Here is an 18,908-nt window from a genome sequence, read left to right as displayed (position 1 = left end):
TATTCAGGAAACAGCACCGACCAACCAAATCTAGTATCAAAGTTAGACAGCTGCTGTTCCGATATAAAAAATATTGGTAAATCGTTCTACATCAAAACAGGCCTGTCTTTTACATACCAGAGGGCTACCTGCTAGTCTATAGTCACAACCACTCCCGCTTCGTTTTTAATAACACATCTGTACTTCACATTTCATCCCAACAACTAACCTATTTGGGCTGGATACATCGCAAAAGATGGGTCGTTCGACCCTTCTACCAGCTATGAAGTAAAGCTCCAATTCTATCCGATACTTGTACTCTTATACAAGCTGGATCCTAATGCACTCCCAGCATACGGCTGTTTCTTTTGTGAAGTGAACAACAAGTTGGCGGCGGCGATGATCTTTGGACCCATTATGATGGGGGGCTTATTGATGGTCTGATCCTCGCAGGCATGGTAAGGCCAGTGTCACTATTTGCCATAATTTGATGAAAGAAAGAGCGGTTCGGCGTTATGGACATCTTGTTCATGGAGTATTCCAAGTCATCATCACTGTTGAGATCTATCTCAACATGATCATCTAAACTGCCGACATTCATTTCAGGTGCATCGAGGTCCACTAGCTCATCATCAACATCACTGTTATAATTGTTGTATGTCGTCTTGACCATGGACCAGTACTCAAAATTTGGACGCATATATCTGCAGGGCAATCAGACAGAACAGAGCATTAGTATAAATGTATAATATGTAATAATGTGGACAGCTCACAATTATATATTCAACAAGACTCTTTTTTAAAATGCATTTAAGGTTTGCTAGAGAGACTATTTTAACCCACATAAAGCACAAAAAAAAAAGGTAAGCAGCACTGGAGAATTGCTACCAAAAGAGTTTATTGGATATTAGTGATGCACACCTGTCGGATTCTTTTAGCAGATAAGGATCAAATGGGAAGAACATGTCAAGTCTATTCATTCCTCCAAAAGTTTTGGACAAATCAGATTCAAGCGCATCTTCAAATTCTGAATGGACAGATGCATTGAACAACCTGGCAGCCTTGGCCTGCCTCAGGAACTCATCAACTATCGATGGCAAGCAAACCTAAAATATCAAATAGCCATGTGAGTTCTCAAAGGTAACTAATAGTAAACAATTAAGATTTATGGACTTAAAGAACACAGCAGTCAAACACACAAACAGCTACTAATGGGGATATGTACTGAAAATAACAAAAAGAGATGATTATAATGGCCAAAAAGGAAATCTAGAAGGGGCAGACAATTGGTGCTGTACAAACCTTTAAAGGTTCCAGTGGGTGTGTCAAGATATATCCAAATGGCATGTTAAAAAGCTGTGCCTTAAGATTTGGGTAGTCCATAATAGATCTTAAGCGAAAGCACAGGATGTACATGACTGCCTGCAGATGTAAGAAAGATGGCAGCAACACGTTTAGAGAGCATACAGAATCAAAATGAAGACAAGTGACTAACCATACCTCTCCTGCTTAGCTAAATGCAATATGTGTGCGACAAAACTAACCTGACAGCTTGCGTAAAATATTTGATGATTTATAGGCTTGGTTGTTATCCTTATGTTGTTCTGGAGGTCACAATAGTCAACACACCAGTCCACTAACCTGCCAAAAGAAGTACAAAGATATTCAAATACCAAACCATATTACTCAAGACATATATGGATGCAGACACTACAGCGTAACAACCACCTTTTGAGTATACCAACCACCGTATCAGCAGAAATGAACCTTGCCCGAGACAAATAGCTTCCAACATATGAAACTGCAGACATTCTGCACTTAAATAACAAAGTGATTACTGGCTGTTCATTACTGTATAAGTTATTACCAGAATCAAATATACAGTCTACAGCAATCCCCTCGATAAACAGTTACAACCAAAGTTGGCAGGAGCCCAGGCCAATAAATATACACTTTCTGCCAAACTAAGCGAGAATTTTTCGGCAAAAAGGTGTGCCCTATGACAGGTGGATCAAAAAGCTAATTTTGTGCTCCAAAGATCTGGTTGCAACTAAAATTTCAGCCACAAAAATGACCACCTCACCAAACATGCAAAAGGTGAAGCTTGTTCTAAGTAATCACTCAGCACCCAATGCCAGCTATGATCACAAGTTCACAAGACAAAGAAATACAAGGTATGCACGTTAGCTGTATGCATGATATGGGAAAAAAATACCTAGAAATTGAATCCTCTTCCTTTTTAATAAAGATATCAGAGAGGAAGAGAGCGAATTCAAGGCCACAGATTTCAGGATCCAGTGAGCAGGCATAAAACATGATAAACTGCAAATTTACAGCAGAAGAATCAGATAACAAGAACGAAGCAGAGAGCGATGGAATAAATATATAATGCTGAATAGCACATGGTGCACTCACAAAATTATAGTGAATCTAGTTAACACAAAAAAAAGGTTAATCTTAACCTGTGCAAATTTGGATTTGTGCACCCTTAGCACAGATGCTCGAAAGATAGTCTTCAGAATGTCAAACTCCTGTCCAGTTCAAACCAAACTATGAAGAACCAACAGACAACAATACAGGGTAAAATAGTTCATTTATCTGTATATACTTCAGAAAGAAATGGTACTGGTTGTGAGTCTGCAGCCACCACATCTATGTTGCATTTGTAATGAAGTGCGCAAAATATTACAATTAATATTGCACAGCAGACCTATTATATTCTTATTTGTTTGTCTTCTAAAGTTAATTTAATACGGAAAGGTGCCAGTGACCAAATTCCGGAGTATATATGCAATTATCAGTTAATTTCACAATTAGTGTGTTCAAAGTGTAGACACTATTGAATCTTCCTTGTGGAGAAAAAAAAGGAAGGATATATTGGTGCAAAAAATCACATTTATTTATTTTCAACTCAGGCCCAATAGGATTCTTTTCTTTATATAGTAAGGACAACATACTTTAGGTGTCAAATAATTTCATTTTAGCATCAAAATACCAGTTTTAGGAGAATTATCTCATGATTCATGAACTTCATTCAATAATTACAAGACATGAAACACCTCTGGATCCCAGAAACAAAACTCCTTCAGAAATGCATCACAGAAGTTATATCTCATCCTATAAAGTCTAGAGCAGGACAGTAAGCAGGAGTAATAAGTGACTTATAAGTCTGCCAACAATATGTACAGGACCAACGCAACGCCACGTACTGGGCAACAAGTATAAGATATTAGAAAAAACGTACACATAACAGATAGATGCAACTGATACTCGCGTGTTTCTACACTAAACAGTTTTTAGCCATTATTACCTGGTTTAACATCCATAATCATATTATCGAACTTGCTATACTTTAAGAAAGTCTTTAAAACGTAAGTATTGACTATCTGTTTCACCTGGGGTAAGCGACCATGTTCTTTACATGACTTGAGGTGCTCACAAAAAACAACCATTAAACCATCAAGCTTTTCAGCACAAGCATTTCCTCCAAAAAGGGCCTGACCAATAAAGTGAGTCTCTAGTTATTCTCAGTTAAGCAAGAAAGCGACAAATTTGCTGCATGTTTGCTATGGAAACTAAAATAATTACTACTTCTGTCCCAGAATATAAGGATTTTTGGAGTTAGTCACGGGTATTAAGAAAGTAGGTGGAAATAAATGGGGAAGGTTGTGATTGGTTGAGAAGAGGAGGCGATAGGCGGAGAATTTGAATGGTGGAAGGTTGTGATTGGTAGAGAAGAGAATGCAGCGGGAGAAGTTATATTTTGGGACAATTTTTGAATGCTAAAAGTTGTTATATTTTGGAACGGAGTGAGTAGTTAGCAATCCTAAATATGACGCACTAACCTTTGTTCCTTCTTGTCCAAGGCTGTCCTCATCCTCACCCAAATCTTCAAGCTCCATATCAAATATACCTTTGTTATGTTCATCTTGGAGTATATCTTCCCAAGTTATGTTAACCTACATAGCTCATAAATCAACCAATAAGAACCATCTAGTTACAGGACAGACTACCCAGCCTTGATAAAAGAGAGGTAAAATAGGGGCATACATCCAATTCAGTCAGTAGATCCACAACTTTCGCCAGCAATAGTGCTCCAATGAGGTCGCCCATCCTATCATTATCAAGACCCAACATGCACTCAACAAACGAAACCATCTTCTGCATTAGACATTATTAGACGGTAAGAGCAGTTGTTTGATGAAATGATAGCTTAGATTCTAGCATAGACTATCATCACAAAGATATTGGGCAAACGAGCGCCCAATGTCAACTCCCACTAGATATAGAAGCAGAAATTAACAGAAAAATATAATTGCATGATATAATAAGGATGTTGCAGCTTTGGGATTTAATACAGCAAAAAAAAACATGTTGGGTTCAAAAACAGACACTTTTTAACATGTGCGTACTGTTTTTCCAAGTAAAGATCCACAAGTAAGGAAAACCAGAATATATCACATCATAATCACTACAATAAATGGAATGGTTTACAAAGTTCACACTTACAGCTTTGTTGTCAAATAACTTCGGCATACTCCTATCTATTATATCCTTTAACATCCTTGGTGCTAAGGGTACAGTATCAGAGATCATTCTCAAACTCTCATGCAACTGAGAATAGATTTCCTTCTTCCTTGCAAGCCATCTCGGTTGGCCGATGAAAGCAGTAAGTGATCCAGGTGGAGTGAAGTTGTTCACAAGCATCTGCAAACACTCTCTTAAGAACTGATCTGCCACTGCAGCCTGGATGGTAAATCGATTGATCAGAAGCTTATATACAGATCATCCAGGGCAATGTGCATGTGGTTGTAGAAAATAATACCAATCTGGTGATTAATGACAAAAGAGCATCCCTTGTATCGCTGTTCAAGTACCAGATAGACATCGTAAATATCTGAAAAATAGTGCCTTCAGTAAGATCCAGTTGATTCAGCAAAAGACATAAAGTGTGTACTCAGTATCACATTACATTGTTCAAAAGAGCATGATGGTACATGATATCTATCTTGGACACTGCTTCTGATAGTGCTTTCAAAGTTGTCTGGAAAAGCAGGAAATACATGCATTTATCATAAGAGTTGCTTCATAAGCATGCGAAGGATAGGAAAGTGAAACTAATGTTAAGCACTTACCACTAGCAAAGCCTCGTCATCGTAACTCCTTTTCTTTGAAGAGTCTACAATACTTAGCAAGCTATCATACTCTTCTTTGTCCCTTAGATCAACTTGAAAAGGATCCTGAATGAAAGGCAGGACATTAAGAGCATTTTTTAAAGAACCCGTAAAAAGTACTATGTCCTAATAAACCCTTGTTGAATGTGTTCCCTTAGTATGAATTCAAGCTGACAAAGGAGCTACTCAATCAGAACACTAGTAAAGGTTGGGATCAAGGCCTCAAAACCAAAAAGGAATATACACGGTACAAATTATCCAAAAATAATTGATGTGTTTCGGATTGTAACCAAAAGGGCCTGTTAAATGACACTCCAGATAAGTTACTGCAGCAATAAAGCGCATGGAAAATTACTTTCTAAAAATGGTCATGCAGGACCGCAATAAAACCATTTGTGAATTGTGAGCCTGAAAGAACATGTAAAATCCGGAAGCTACTTACAGTAGCAGTTTCCGTAAGAATAAAAAGGATGCACCTTGCTATCTTAACACCCACAATTTGGCATCCAATAAATATCTCCATAGGCAACAGTCACCTTTGTATTTCCCTAACTCCGCATGGTTCATGCATCTGCCGCATTTCATCACATCTTCAAAACACCCTTGGATTTCGAACTTGAAAGCAGTACTAGGTAACTCACTGCACGCCCCCATTTTGTCTGAAGAAATGTATTATCCATAGCATGAGTGGCCGTATTTTTTATTTGGATTGTGAAACAACACAAAGAGGTATGATTTTGGTTTGAGAAAAAAAATGCTATCCTAGAATTAGCATTATAAGTGAATGCATTCGTTGCTCAGACTGCAAACTTACACAAAGAGAGCTCTTAGTATTTAACATATGGGCACACACTGCTAGCTCCGTCGTCTGACTTCAATACATGGCAAATAACATAGAAGATGAAAGCTGCGTGTCACATTACAGTTTTATTTTATTTTTTTTGCTTTGTATATGGCAATATGGTCTGTCGAATTGTCGTCCATAGAAACAACTTGGAAAAGGTGAACTAGTTTTACTATATCAACTTGTCTACCGGCATCCCTCCACAGATTGAACTATCAGGTATCAAAATCAAAGGACAAAATAAAACAAAAAAACGGAGCTTCGGAATGCTAATTTACAAGGGAATGCAATCCAAAGCAGGACTAACCACTTGAGACCGAACACAACTCTAAATTCTACCCATGGAGCTATCAAAAAACTAATGTCTGAGCCATCGTACGACTGATTCGAAAGCTGATCATGGTACCCCCATCCCCCCACATAAAAACTGAGCAGAGGAGCAAGGAGCTCAATCCCATACCATCCGCACGGACTGGAGCACGTGCTCGACGAACCGGAACGCCTGGGAGTCGCTGATGTCCTCCTCCGCCACCTCCATGTCGTCGCGCCGCAGCTCCGCCCCCATCGCCAGCCGACCCGACACCTTACCTCCCTTGGAGAATAATCTCGCGCTTGAAGAAAACCTACCAAACTGAATCGGAATCAGCACCAGGTAGGGCGGTGGCCTCACGAGCCTAGAGGCGGGAAGGGATGGGGGATTCCTCACCGGCTCGTCGGGAGGAGGGAGGCGGCGGCGTGGAGGCGGTGGGCGGCGAGGAGGCGGCCCTAGCTAGGGTTTTTGCGGGAGTGGAGGAAGGAGAGAGGAAGCGGGCGAGCAGGGGAGACGCGGGATTTATCCGACCCGAACCAGACTGACACGTGGCGCCGGGTGCGGGTTCTTCTTCTGCTCACGCACCCGCTTGGCCGCTTGCCAATTTCGCGGCCCAATTTCTGATGGGCCTGCACATCACATCATTGAGGCCCGTGTAGGGCCCATCTGTAGATAGTAGGTCAGTTGGGCCAATTAGTGGGCCTGTACTGTGTAGGGCCATTTTGTTTATAATGTGTTAATGTGCCGGTTTGCAACAAAACGAACTCCATCTCCAAAATTGGCAGTAGAGCATCCTATTTTTATTTCAATAAGACAAGGAGATTATGGTATAAAGCCTATACGAAATTGTAATAACCTCGTTTAGATATGGACTAACAACATGGAGGCAGAAACAGCATGGGCAGAAAAAATGACCGATGCAATCGAATAAAGGGACCACGATGCTTCCATTCCATCATCCAAATATAAGATAGTGACAGTGTTGGTTCCAAAAGAAAAAAGTAACGACAGTGCTCATGCATCAAATGCATAGGATAGGAGTAGCAGCAGTATGCTGTGATGCATTCAAATCACTAATTCAGTGGGACCAAAACGCCTCAATTCTGATCTAATCTGATAATGTTGTACCCAGAAAATGAGTGCTTTAAATATTGGTACATGTATTTTCTGTCCCAGATGTCTCCAAGATTTTCTGGTATTCGATACATCATTGAATTGTCAATTGAGCGAGGAATCTTTAATAGTCCCATCAAGCATTTAGGCCAAAGATTTGTTACACAAAAAGAAAAAAAGTATGGTAGCAATGTATTCTCTAATACGAATCTAAACGTGCCTCTTACTAAGATATCTCACTTGTATTAATTTGATTTATTTTAAGATATCTCACTTGTATTAATTTGATTTATTTTGAAACGGAGTGAGTATAAACTTGAGATAGTTTGTACGAAAGAAATTGTATCATATATACTTAAGGTTCTTTCTGCGCACTGATTATTAGCTTGGCGCTGTTAACAAAAGGGTTAATACACAACCAAATCGATTGGAATGAAGCGGCAATACTTAGTAGAACCGTTGTCGAAACGCTATATTAAAGTGAATTTTCCACCATTCCACTGCCAACAGCAAGAATAGTAACAGAGATCACCAACACAGAAGCACATAAAACGAGCACGAAACCCTTACTTCAGGGAGCGTATATGATATCCAGGATCCAGCTTCCATTTCCTTGATTCAGATTGCACTGTATATTACAACATAGATAATACAGCTACCAATAAAAAAACAGTCTTCTACAGAAGACATACGAGTATGAAGCGCTGCCACATTAGCAAAACATCAGGAAAAAAAATAAACATAATACCCACCAGATTAACCAGACATGGTTCCTATTGTAGTTTGTGCAGATGTAAGATATACATTACAAGATGTGTTTATTTTGCTTCAGTTCTCCTTCCGCTTTGTGGTGCTTCGGGACCGAGATGATCTGTCGGTTCTTGACAACCGCCTACCCTCCTGATCTTGTTTGGAATCTACTAATTCAGCCGAAAGCTCAGCGGTAGTTTCAGGCCATGGGGTGCGCTTGGCGGGAACAACTATGTCCAAAGGTGGCTCAATTACCCACCTGCAGAACACATTTCATTGCAGCTTAGCAAACATAAAAACTCATGAACTTAAGGATAAAAGATAAGGGAAGAAACATTAACAAACAATTAAATAGTCAGCCATTCTTGATGATTCCAGGTGTTATTGTGTTTGGTTAGAAGAACCTAATATTCAATCAATTGTTTTAGTTGATTTAAATGAAATTTGCAGTTTATGGAAACATCCTTTATAACTCTAATTCTCTAAAGCTAAGTTTCTCTCGATGAAGCTCCATATCCATGGCTTTGGAGAACATATTTCTGATACAAGGACACAAACTTTCTTTACCATGTGACCGATGACAGTGGTCAACCATGAAATTGACTCCAACATGAATGCAATGAAAACTTTGTGTCCAAATTTCAAAACAAAATGTTGATAATGATAATTAGTTAATTATTGATGGTTTGGCATCTTTCATGCCACTACCACATGGCAGCATGTCAGTTGAAGGGGTCACAGTTGTTAAATACCTAATCCTACACTGCCTCTATTACGTATCAGAGGAGTGGTGGCTATCCAACAAGTGTTGGGTACACATGAATGCTACTTGCAAAAGCGTTTGTTGCAGCCAAAGTTTATACTTGAGCACTTTGGTTAAATTGGAAATGCAAAATTCTAGTGCTGCTGCTACAGCAGTAAATGTAACACAGTGGCATTAAAATAAACAAAAACAGACGCATTTCTGATTGGAAATACCAAAAAAAAAAAAGGACAACCACTGCAAGTAATTATAGAAGGAAAAAAGAACAAAATAAAGGTCATTTTACAAAAACAGAGTTAAATTTGACATCTTGCAGGATGCCATCTTGGGTCTGCAAAGTTCCCAATCCCAGATCCCAAGTGCAGAATGGAGCTCTTAAACAAGAAGTCAAACAACTAAGAGACTAGACAATGGACTATTTAATTTAATGTGAATTACTAACAAGGAGATTTATGAGTAATTCACACCGTTCGATCTAGCACCAGACTCAACTCAGTGCAACCATATTAGTGGCAGTACCATTACTAGATTCAAACTGAATCAAAGTCTCAGTTGCTGAATAACTAATTATTAGATGGTTGCTCTTATTCGAAAAAAAATATTGGATGGTTGGCTTGTCCAATTCTCCCCAGAAAATACTGAGTTGAGTGCCTAACTAGAAAGTCTGGTCAGCATAACTAACTTATGGAAGGGATTCTCTAGACTCTATGACTTAGATTGTGGCTACACAAGTTGTTTGAAGTACCGAACAAAGGTGCATAGAGCATTTCAATATTTTGCATCAACATAATGGCGAGTTTAAAGTAACCAGTGAAAAATGTAATGAAAAATTCCAAAATAAATCTCACCCCTGAGGAAATTTGCTGTCAGCTCGCGCTTCAACACGGAGCCACCACAAGAGGATCTTCTTCCCACAGTTCCCCAATGGCTCAACGGAGGATGGATCATTCAACAAAATAAGGGGGTTCTCGATTTCCTCGCCGTTCTCACCCACAGCATCCAGATCCTTCACCCAATCAGGTTTTCCCTCCGCCTCTTTCCAAAGAATCCTAGAGTTCAACACAAAACCAGCCCACTCCAAACCCCTTGGTAGAACCGGTGCTGCCTCTCCAACAACAGTGGCAGTTTTCCCGGCAAAAGGCAATGAGTTAAATGTGTGCCACCCGGCTAGGTGCCCAGAAGAGTTGCAGGCAGGGCCTTGAACTGGAAGAGGCATATTCTGCTTGTCCTCTTCACTAAGTCGTGGCTGGTCTGCTGTTCCAGTATGTGCGAGTATACCCACAGACACCGCACCCATCCACTGGACCTTCTGCACCTCATCAAACAGCTCCAAGCTATGAACATTGCTGTCATCCGCAAACACAATCACACCATCCATCTTCCTTTCCCGGATCACCCTACACAAGCAAACCTATCCCTTGTTAGCCACTCTTCTTTCTATATTCTCTACTTCGTGGAATTCAACAAAGAAAATTACTAACTATGAGAAAGCGGAAAGTATTGAAGTAAAGCACACATACCGCAGTGCGTGGAGGCGCATACGATTCTCGGTTGCGTGACGGTCAGCCCAGTCATGAGGCATGCGGTCAGGGAAGGGGATGTGAACGATGGTAAGGTCGGAGCGTGCAAGGAGGGACGCGGTGGCGTTGGTGGTGCCGCCTGCCTCGACCACGATCCAGGTGAGCGGGTAGGGCACGTTGCGGAGGGAGTGGAGGAGGCCGGTGAGGTGGAGCGCCTGGAACGCGCGGGAGTAGGTGGGCGTCACGACCAGGACATGGCGCGGCTCCTTGACGCCATACCACCTCCGCTGCTCCTCCTGCACGCGCTCCATGATCCGGTGCGCCCGCATCACCTCGACGGGGTCAGGGTGCGGCCATGGCCGGATCCGTATCCCATGCCGCCCCACCACCACGTGGCTCTGCGTGTGCCCGGCCGCCCCCGCCGCGTCCAGGGCAGTGTGGTTGGAGAGGTTAGATGGGGGAGGGTTTGGGTTGGCTTGGAAGGAGAGGGTGAAGGTGTTGGTGGTGGTCGTGGTGGTTGTGGTGGTGGTCGTCGTCGTCGTCGTGGCGCGGAGCACGGCGGAGGAGGAGGACGACGAGGTGGAGGAGTAGAGCGCGGTGGTGGAGAAGAGCAGGAAGAAGAGGAGCCTGGAGAAGCGGAACCCGAGGAAGAGCGAGACGAGGCAGCAGAGCGCGTGGAGGAGGAACCAGAACGTGGACGTGGCGGGGGCACGCCCGCCCGCGCCGCCGTCGGAGCCGGCCCCATCGGCGCCGCCCGACCCCGCGCCTCCTCCCGAAGACCGCGCCGCCGAAGCCGCCGCCGCCGACCGCCGCAGCTGGCTCTGCGGCAGCAGCGACTTCATCATCGCTGCCGCCCGCCGGATCTACTCCCCCTCCTCCTCCTCCGCCGCCGCCGCCTCGAATCGATCGCGCTCGGTCGCGTGCGTGGATGGGTGGATACTGCTACTACTAGTTTTTGATGGGGAGGTTGGGGGAGGTAGGTGGGTGAAGTGCGGTGCACGAAACTGCTGGTGCGGAGGCGAGGAGGAGAGGAGGGGGGAGGAGGAGAGGAGAGGTGAGGTTGGGCTATCAATTGGTCAGTGGAAAAGGGGAGCGTTGGGTTGGGATGGGTTGGTGCCGGACGGGGACGGAGGCGTCGTCAAGCCGTCAGCTCGGGCAACGCGTCGCGTCGTGCCGTCGTCGTGCGGGTGAGGTGAGGTCGCGTTGGGTTTGGGTTTGGGGGGGAATTCGGCGGAGTGGACGGGGTCGGCGAGAGAGGCGGTGGGGGTTGGGTTGGACCGGGCCGCGGGTCGTCAGCGAGTCCGCGTCGTTTCTTTTCTTCTTTCATTTTTTTTCTCTCTCTTTTGCGTCTTTTTAGCGGTTTTTTAGTTTCTTTTTGGTTTGTTGTTCACGTTTTTTGGTTTAACAATGATTGGTGCGGTTTACCGGCGTCACCGAGGCTCCGTTTGTTTGTGCCAGCTGCGTTTGACTTCCAAGGGTAGTGTCGGTCCGGGAGTCTAGAGGACACCTTGCTAATGACCTTGTTCCAGTACAAGCCTCAGGTTTAGGTTTTTTTTTTGTGTGTGTGTGTGTTAAGCAGTCTCTGAACTGCATTCCTGAATAAATATTATTGTTTAATTAAGATGATATAGATGAACTACAAGTTCATCTCCAAACTCTTGTTGTAACTCAATTCTCAAAGGAGCCACAGTTTACAGGTGTAACACAGTGATTCATCTGTAAATTCTCCAGTTGGTCTTGGTTAATTGTTTGCAGATAGATTTGGTCGTTTGGTGTACTGTCTGCAATTAATAACAGTAGAAACATTCAATTCAATTTCCAAATAAAACGAAACATTGTGCTAATCAGGAAACGCGATGTCAGAATGGTCCAACGTTGCTCGAGCGTTAATTCCCGGGGCCCATCATCAGGCTGTTCCCCACAACGAATATATACTCAATTCTTAAAAAACAAAAGACGATGTGCGTCATATTCTTTCATACAGCGCTTCCCGTTTTACATTGCCTTCCAACAGTTCACATCTTCGTTGAAAAGAATTGAGCAATGGCTCTCAGATTCTTATGCATGCAGTTATACAACAAGGTAAAGTATGCCACAATAAACGCCCTACAAGAGTTACAAGACCTAAACCTCAGCAATCCCAGATTTCTGACAGTTGCAAAACTATGGAATGCAGCGCATCCCTATTCCCTCCGAATATGACTAGTCTCTCATCATGATAAAAAGTTGAAAACCATGGTCATAATTTAAAGGTGTTCATTCACTCGTATGGGTTCCTGAAGTTCTTGAGGAGTTCTGGAATGTCGTATCCAAGCATATCATCCACCGCCTGCACCATCTTGGGCTTGATTTTCTCAAACTTGTCAATGCTATACCCACCCAGGACATCTCTGAAATGCTCCACATAAGGGAAATCTCCAGCTGGAAGATGTTGTTCCCTTTGGACCTGTTCCACCAGACCACGGATAGTAATCAAGCATGGAATTACATAACTGAAATGAACCATGCAGGTGAACTGCATGAATACTTCATAATGCGATACGTCGACAAACCAGAATTAGCTATTACTACAACTACTAATTAACTGGTTAGGCAAGTATTACAGCACGAGGACAAGATAGGCAGAGAATCTACCACGTGTTCTAAACGAACAAAGGGTGGATACTCACTACAAATCTACCATTTGTAAAGTCTACAAGACTACAACGGCCCCAAAATGACTACTTCCTCCGTTTCAGATTATAGGATTTTCTAGCATTGCCCACATTCATATAGATGTTAATGAATCTAGGCACACATATATATCTAGATTCATTAATATATATCTAAATGTGGGTAATGCTAGAAAGTCTTATAACCTGAAACGGATGTAGTAGAAATTACAGGCTTACAGAGCTAAGATACCTTTGCGAACTCATTCTCCAAATTGTCTATAAGTCGCTGCTGAGCTTTGGCTTTGCCCATCATCGCAGGCATCTCCTTCTTCAAATGACCAATTATATGGGCATGAATCTTGGCTGCTCTTGCACGTTTAACAAATTCATTGATCTGCAAATATGGAATGAGATTAATTTGTGAAATCCAGGACTCAAATAAGCCAAACAATAGAAGGTACTGTAACAACTTACTCGACGGTCACAAGCTTTCTTCGGTATATCTTTCAGATCAGAAAGTAGATCATCTTGCTCTCTCTCAAATAGTTCCTTTCCAATTGGACCAACAGCTGATTCATTTACTGGTTTGTCATTAAATGATCTGTGAGTAAAACAGGAAACTAGTTTAGTGCTTTAATATGCCGAGGCGGCCTCAAAGATCAGTACAAGCACCAGATCCAAATTACGCAATTATTTGAGAACCCACTAATACTGCTGTGAATTTCTGTGCTAACCTAAGGTAAATGAAATTTATCTACAGTATTTCTAGCAATGTTCAACCTATGGTTTTATGGTATTGTAAGTTGTAGTTTGTAAAGTACTCTGTGCAAAAATAATGTAGGAGCGAAGCAGTGAGGACAGGGGCATGAGAAATTACCCAATATAAACACGTGCAACCTCAGGGGTATTCAATACTTTCCCAAGAGACCACATCAATGCACCATAGACTCTCATAAGCTGCACGCCAATAAGGAAAACAGATTTATGTCAAAACAAAGCAATATGCAAAAACAAGCGTCGTGAGAAGAGATGGCTATGAAATACTCTACCTGCTGAGTGTCAACTTGGTCTGCCTTGTTTAGCACTACACGTATTTTGTCATCATGTCCGCGTAAAGATCCAATGACACGTTTGAACTCATCACTGATATCAAGCTTATGTGGATCAAACAGAAGAAGAATAAGATCACACTTGGCCGCAAACCATGATGTGACACCAGTGAAATCATAGCTACGTTGCGTCCGTTGCTTCTCGCCTGAGAGAACACCAGGTGTGTCGACAAAGGTGATATGCTCTAGTAGCTTCAACATCCAAATTAGGAATTAGTCTCTAGATTACCACATGCCCTCTACATGCATCAAAATTAAATCTTACTGGATGTGGCATCTGAGAGCATTCGAACTTGGATAAAAAAGCAGTTCCAAATGTTGTAAGACCACTGAAAGGCATGTCTGCTTGCACAGCTATGGTATTCCCAGGAATAGTCCTTTCATCTGGTCCTGACTAGTATAGGGAGAAGAAAGTTAACTGGAGTAAGTAGTAATAGAGAAGTACAGATAGAATATACCCATCAACACACCAGCTAGGCAAGTGGAAATTCAAATTGTTTACATTGCACTCGCTCACATCAATCCATTGTAGTAAAAGCTAAAAATGAATTTGTTCAAAAGCTAAGAAAAAATTATGCTAAATAGTGATGGGTGTGTTATGCTTCTTCTATACTAGCCAACAAACCCTAAAAGTAGTAACCACAACAGAAACTGAACAAATGGTCAGCTAACCAATTCAGAGGAAATTTTGATAAGATGGTGCCTGAACAGTGTCACCATGCTAGCATTCAATAGAGTAGATAGCCGACATTTTTTAGAAGCTATCATTAACAAAGGGTCAATGAATGGCAAAATCCATACATCCGACATAAAAATACCATTATTGAAGTAAAAGAAGGCAAAGACTGAGCTACTTGTTCTAACTCTTATTAGCCATGGAAACTAAAAAGAAAAAGGAAAGTAAAAGACTGACAAATATTCTACCACTTTGGACTGGCTCAAAGCCTCAAACGTAAAGCATGTGAAACCAATTATCAGCATTGAAATATAGAAATTGAAATAGTGTTTTATTCATTTTAAAAATGCAAGATAGCTCTTCCAATAGTTGTTTGTAGCAAACTTCCTTAACAAATCATTTGCAAGAATTGCGCAGACTAGAGTTTACCATGACAACAACAAATCTGTCAGTTGTTGGCTCTGGTCCAATATGGGCACCTGCAAGTGCATATCAACTGTCAAGCACATGCTACCTAAATTAATCTGGAAAACTACAGAAAAATAAATATAGAAAATACTAAATAAAAACCTGGATAGCTTGTTCTGAGCAGATGTTTTATAAAAGTTGTTTTCCCTGTAGAATATTGACCTAAAAGCATAACCATTGGCTTTGCATCAAAATCACTATTTGTCTGCAAAAGGGAAGAAATAGATATTGTTATTCATGCAAGTAATTTACTTTAAACCATACCATAAGCAGGGAAAACAACAAGGAACAGAGAAACAAAAGAAATTAGATGTTTATAGCTAATAAGAAACCAGATAATGAGAATATATAAGTATGTACCAGTAATGGAGATACAAAATCATTGAATTTGTATGTAACTTCCAAAGGCTTTAATTTTTCGATGTATAGTTTTTTTAACCCATCAATGACAGAAGTAACAGCATTCAGGGGTATCTGCACATATAGAACACCACAAACAAAGTCAGCATAAGTGATATGTGTCTCATTAAAGAAAGGAACTTCTTTATCAGTTTATCATCTGGCATCAATGGTTTGTATAGGGCAAAGGCCTTAATAATTGCCTCTTTGTGAACATTATTAAAGACAAAGTTTTAGAGGACGCAGTCCTGTGAAAAAAAAACATAAGGGGTAAATCTTTAAACAACACGACTTCATCTTAAGACATTGAATCAAGGTTTCTGTACTGTTGCTTCGTAGTTCAATAAATTGCATGTCAAAGCTTAACTTGATGTCTTCACCGCTCAAATAACTCAGCAGCAAACTCCTTACTTGCCTTACTTTCCTTTTTAAAATTGCAACATGTTATCAAAATATGAATGTAATGCAAATTGAACTCACCAAAATTTTGCAAGAGCTTCAAGGTTCATGTAGGTATCTATTGTTCAGAACACAAAAGGAAAGAAAAATAAATAACACGAACATTACCTTCTTTGAGGACTTTGAGCTGAACCATTGGCTCGTTGCAGGAGATTGAGCCTGAGGAAATCCTGCATGATTGCACAAATATAAATTGTTTGTCCTATGACATAGCTAATTTTCCCAGCATGATTTCCTATTGAAGGGTGCATTCCTTACCATCGATATCTGGATCAACTCTCTTAGCATGATGCTTTGATTTCTGTAAAGCAATTAATCATCACACTATTATCCGGTTGTGTTGTGCAGCACAACTTAATGAATCTGACTGAGGCATAGACGCATAGTAGACTTACCACAAGTAGAGCATCCAAACCATCCATCGTTGGAGGATTCAGGCTGCCCAAGTCTGTCAGAAATCAGTGTAAACTATAATTAGTACTAGTAAATACAAACTCATCAAAGAAGCTTAGTACTTGGTGGCTAGTAATAACAACCATCGCGCTTAAGGCTGTCTTGAGTGATCTCATCCCCCGCTTGCGCCAGAGAGACAAGCTATCAATTGCGACAAACCCATCACTAATTAATAAAGCCATACACTTCTGATGGCAGCACGGAGTACAACCAAGGCATCGAAAAGGGGAGGAAAACCTGCATTGCCGTGACGAATTCGCTGAAACCTAAGTACCCCTGCCGCTTGGAGTCCGCGATTGCCCAAACCTTGAGAGGCGACGCGGATTTCACGAAGTCAGTACACACAACTCTACAGTAATAAATAAGAGGATTGGGGAAACAGTAGACTTGGCACCTGCTTGAGGTCGGCGCGGGGGAGCTTGGACATGGCGAAGAACTTGATGGCGTCGGGCCCCGTGATGCGCCCGTCGCCATCTGCGCGCGCCGCCGATTAACCGAACGAATCACGAACAAACCATCAATCATCAGATACCACCAAACAGCGGAAGGGGAACAGGGATCAAAGGGGGCGAAGCAGCCAGGGTGATTGGGATTGGGATCGGACCTGAGTCGGCGAAGGCGAACCACTCCTGGTAGGTCTTCTGGTGCTCCTTGGAGTAGCCGCTCGCCGGATGCTGCCCGATCTCCATGGCTCCCCTCCCTCCTCGTCCCCGGGCCGCGCCGCGGCTCCGCTTTGCAGCCGGGAGAAGCAAGCAAAAACCCTACGACGTGGCCTCACTGTGCGGTAACAGCGAAGCAAAGGGGGTCTCCTTCTTTTACTCGGAGGAGAGGAGGACGAATCTCGTCGTTACGCCACTGGAGACCAGAGGAGGAGGGGTTTGGCTGGAATCCACGCGACGCTGCTCTCGCTGCTGCGTGGCTGCCCAACTCGTCGTTGACATTAACCGAACTCCGAACTCGTCACACGCGCCACGCGATTGCCGGGCGCGGCGAGCGTGGATTGGACGGGTTCGTGAATACGTGGATTATCTTTTCGAATTGTGAAAGAAAAAAATATGGTAGCCATTCATACGAATGGTGTTGGATCTGCCATGGGACGACGTGGTAACTACGGGTAACTACGTGGATCTGCCATACGAATGGGTCTCTGAGCCTCTATTGCCGACGTGGTAACTACGGGTGTCCCCATTACACCTTATTAATTTTATTTTTCATACATCCATTAGAGCGGATTTATAAATGTTGTCAACTTGCTAGTTGTAACACATCTACGTCATTTATAGCTTGTTAGTATAGATTGTCCATATAACAATGGTACTCCCTCCGTTTCAGGTTATAAGATGTTTTAACTTTGGTTAAAGTTAAACTACTCCTAAGATTGACTAATTTTATTGAAAAAAATTAGTAATATTTTTAACCTCATATAAATATATTATGAAAACTTATTCAATTATAGATTTATAAAACTATGCTGGTGTTGTAAATATGAAAACTGATATATTTTTTAATTGATATAGATCCTACTAATTATTGCATCCTTTATAGTTGTTCCAAGCATGAATCAATCTCTATGATCTCCATAAGACTCGTTTCTCTTTTTTCATTGTACAGTGTGCTGCAACCGGGCGATAATTCTATTGTCAGCTCGCGTTCTCTCTCTACCATTGTCTCCTCCAACATAGCAATGAGATCGACGTGGTCACGCTATCGCCGGTCCATGTTAGCCTATTAAACATGCTTTTAGAAGAGGGTTATAATTTTATATAGTTTGTTCAGCTCCTCATTTTTTTTATCCGCCCATAAATAGAATTTTCTCTCATATAGGACACATCTGACTAAGGATGCGTTCGTTCCTGCAGGTTCCCAACTCACTTCCCTCGTTTTCCGCGTGCACGTTTACCAAATTATTAAACAGTGCATTTTTTGCAAAAAAAATCTACACAAAAGTTGATTTAAAAAATCATATTAATCTATTTTTCAACAAAAAGGCTAATACTTAATCTTGTATATTTATATAGTTCATCCCCACTAAGTGTGTAGTTAATGCTATTTCTCTCTTCTCTTATGAAACCACATCATCCCAATTATTTTTAGCCTTTGGATGATAGATCTATGCTACAACTAGTCTCTTCTTTATTCTCTCGTGAAACCATACAATCCCAGTTTTTTGTCTATATTTGTATTGTTCATCCCCACTAAGTATAGTTAATGCTAATTTCTCTATTCTCTCATGAAGC

The 18,908-nt window shown here is 41.7% G+C and overlaps 3 protein-coding genes across 6 annotated transcripts; all 3 read right to left on the bottom strand.

Annotated features, from left to right (window-relative positions):
* Positions 1-31: 31 nt before the first annotated feature.
* Positions 32-6,845, bottom strand: LOC4341897 (uncharacterized). 4 transcript variants are annotated; one of them, XM_066311588.1, is made up of 17 exons: positions 6,704-6,845; positions 6,458-6,628; positions 5,690-5,812; positions 5,115-5,219; positions 4,952-5,023; positions 4,805-4,876; positions 4,489-4,725; positions 4,030-4,140; positions 3,825-3,938; positions 3,375-3,476; positions 2,442-2,510; positions 2,195-2,301; positions 1,708-1,791; positions 1,524-1,620; positions 1,282-1,401; positions 901-1,085; positions 32-683 (listed from the first exon to the last, which is right to left on the bottom strand). In XM_066311588.1, exons 5-17 carry the CDS (start codon positions 4,976-4,978, stop codon positions 395-397), a joined length of 1,614 nt encoding a protein of 537 aa, XP_066167685.1. In that variant the 5' UTR covers positions 4,979-5,023; positions 5,115-5,219; positions 5,690-5,812; positions 6,458-6,628; positions 6,704-6,845; the 3' UTR covers positions 32-394. The 4 variants fall into 4 exon arrangements, with proteins under 4 accessions (XP_066167685.1, XP_015643607.1, XP_015643604.1 ...); XM_015788121.3 differs by having other exon boundaries at positions 6,458-6,620; XM_015788118.3 differs by lacking the exon at positions 5,690-5,812.
* Positions 6,846-7,974: 1,129 nt separating this feature from the next.
* Positions 7,975-11,506, bottom strand: IRX14 (probable glucuronosyltransferase Os06g0687900). The gene is made up of 3 exons (NM_001402922.1): positions 10,454-11,506; positions 9,782-10,330; positions 7,975-8,429 (listed from the first exon to the last, which is right to left on the bottom strand). The coding sequence occupies exons 1-3, from the start codon at positions 11,296-11,298 to the stop codon at positions 8,249-8,251; spliced, it is 1,575 nt and encodes a 524-aa protein (NP_001389851.1). The 5' UTR covers positions 11,299-11,506; the 3' UTR covers positions 7,975-8,248.
* An 833-nt stretch (positions 11,507-12,339) lies between these two features.
* LOC4341894 (EH domain-containing protein 1) lies at positions 12,340-17,581 on the bottom strand. The gene is made up of 16 exons (XM_015788786.3): positions 17,276-17,581; positions 17,066-17,145; positions 16,909-16,977; positions 16,755-16,812; positions 16,614-16,666; positions 16,477-16,519; positions 16,327-16,388; positions 15,721-15,834; positions 15,463-15,565; positions 15,322-15,371; positions 14,482-14,610; positions 14,157-14,408; positions 13,985-14,064; positions 13,582-13,708; positions 13,358-13,501; positions 12,340-12,899 (listed from the first exon to the last, which is right to left on the bottom strand). The coding sequence occupies exons 1-16, from the start codon at positions 17,358-17,360 to the stop codon at positions 12,714-12,716; spliced, it is 1,635 nt and encodes a 544-aa protein (XP_015644272.1). The 5' UTR covers positions 17,361-17,581; the 3' UTR covers positions 12,340-12,713.
* Between the last annotated feature and the right edge of the window lie 1,327 nt (positions 17,582-18,908).

Source organism: Oryza sativa, chromosome 6 (assembly GCF_034140825.1).
Source record: "Oryza sativa Japonica Group chromosome 6, ASM3414082v1".
In the NCBI taxonomy this organism is placed as follows: domain Eukaryota; kingdom Viridiplantae; phylum Streptophyta; class Magnoliopsida; order Poales; family Poaceae; genus Oryza; species Oryza sativa.
Note: the sequence above shows the minus strand (reverse complement) of the source record. Positions and strands in the feature narration are given on the sequence as shown.

Coding starts and splice junctions, on each gene's coding strand:
- LOC4341897 (XM_015788118.3), bottom strand. CDS start 6,562: ATGGGGGCGGAGCTGCGGCGCGACGACATGGAGGTGGCGGAGGAGGAC. Junction 4,877..4,951: donor ATCATGCTCTTTTGAACAAT/GTAATGTGATAC, acceptor ACTATTTTTCAG/ATATTTACGATGTCTATCTG. Junction 4,726..4,804: donor TGTCATTAATCACCAGATTG/GTATTATTTTCT, acceptor TTTACCATCCAG/GCTGCAGTGGCAGATCAGTT.
- IRX14 (NM_001402922.1), bottom strand. CDS start 11,298: ATGATGAAGTCGCTGCTGCCGCAGAGCCAGCTGCGGCGGTCGGCGGCG. Junction 10,331..10,453: donor ATGCGCCTCCACGCACTGCG/GTATGTGTGCTT, acceptor TTGCTTGTGTAG/GGTGATCCGGGAAAGGAAGA. Junction 8,430..9,781: donor GACAGCAAATTTCCTCAGGG/GTGAGATTTATT, acceptor TGTGTTCTGCAG/GTGGGTAATTGAGCCACCTT.
- LOC4341894 (XM_015788786.3), bottom strand. CDS start 17,360: ATGGAGATCGGGCAGCATCCGGCGAGCGGCTACTCCAAGGAGCACCAG. Junction 17,146..17,275: donor GTTCGCCTTCGCCGACTCAG/GTCCGATCCCAA, acceptor CGGCGCGCGCAG/ATGGCGACGGGCGCATCACG. Junction 16,520..16,613: donor GTTTGGATGCTCTACTTGTG/GTAAGTCTACTA, acceptor ATTGCTTTACAG/AAATCAAAGCATCATGCTAA.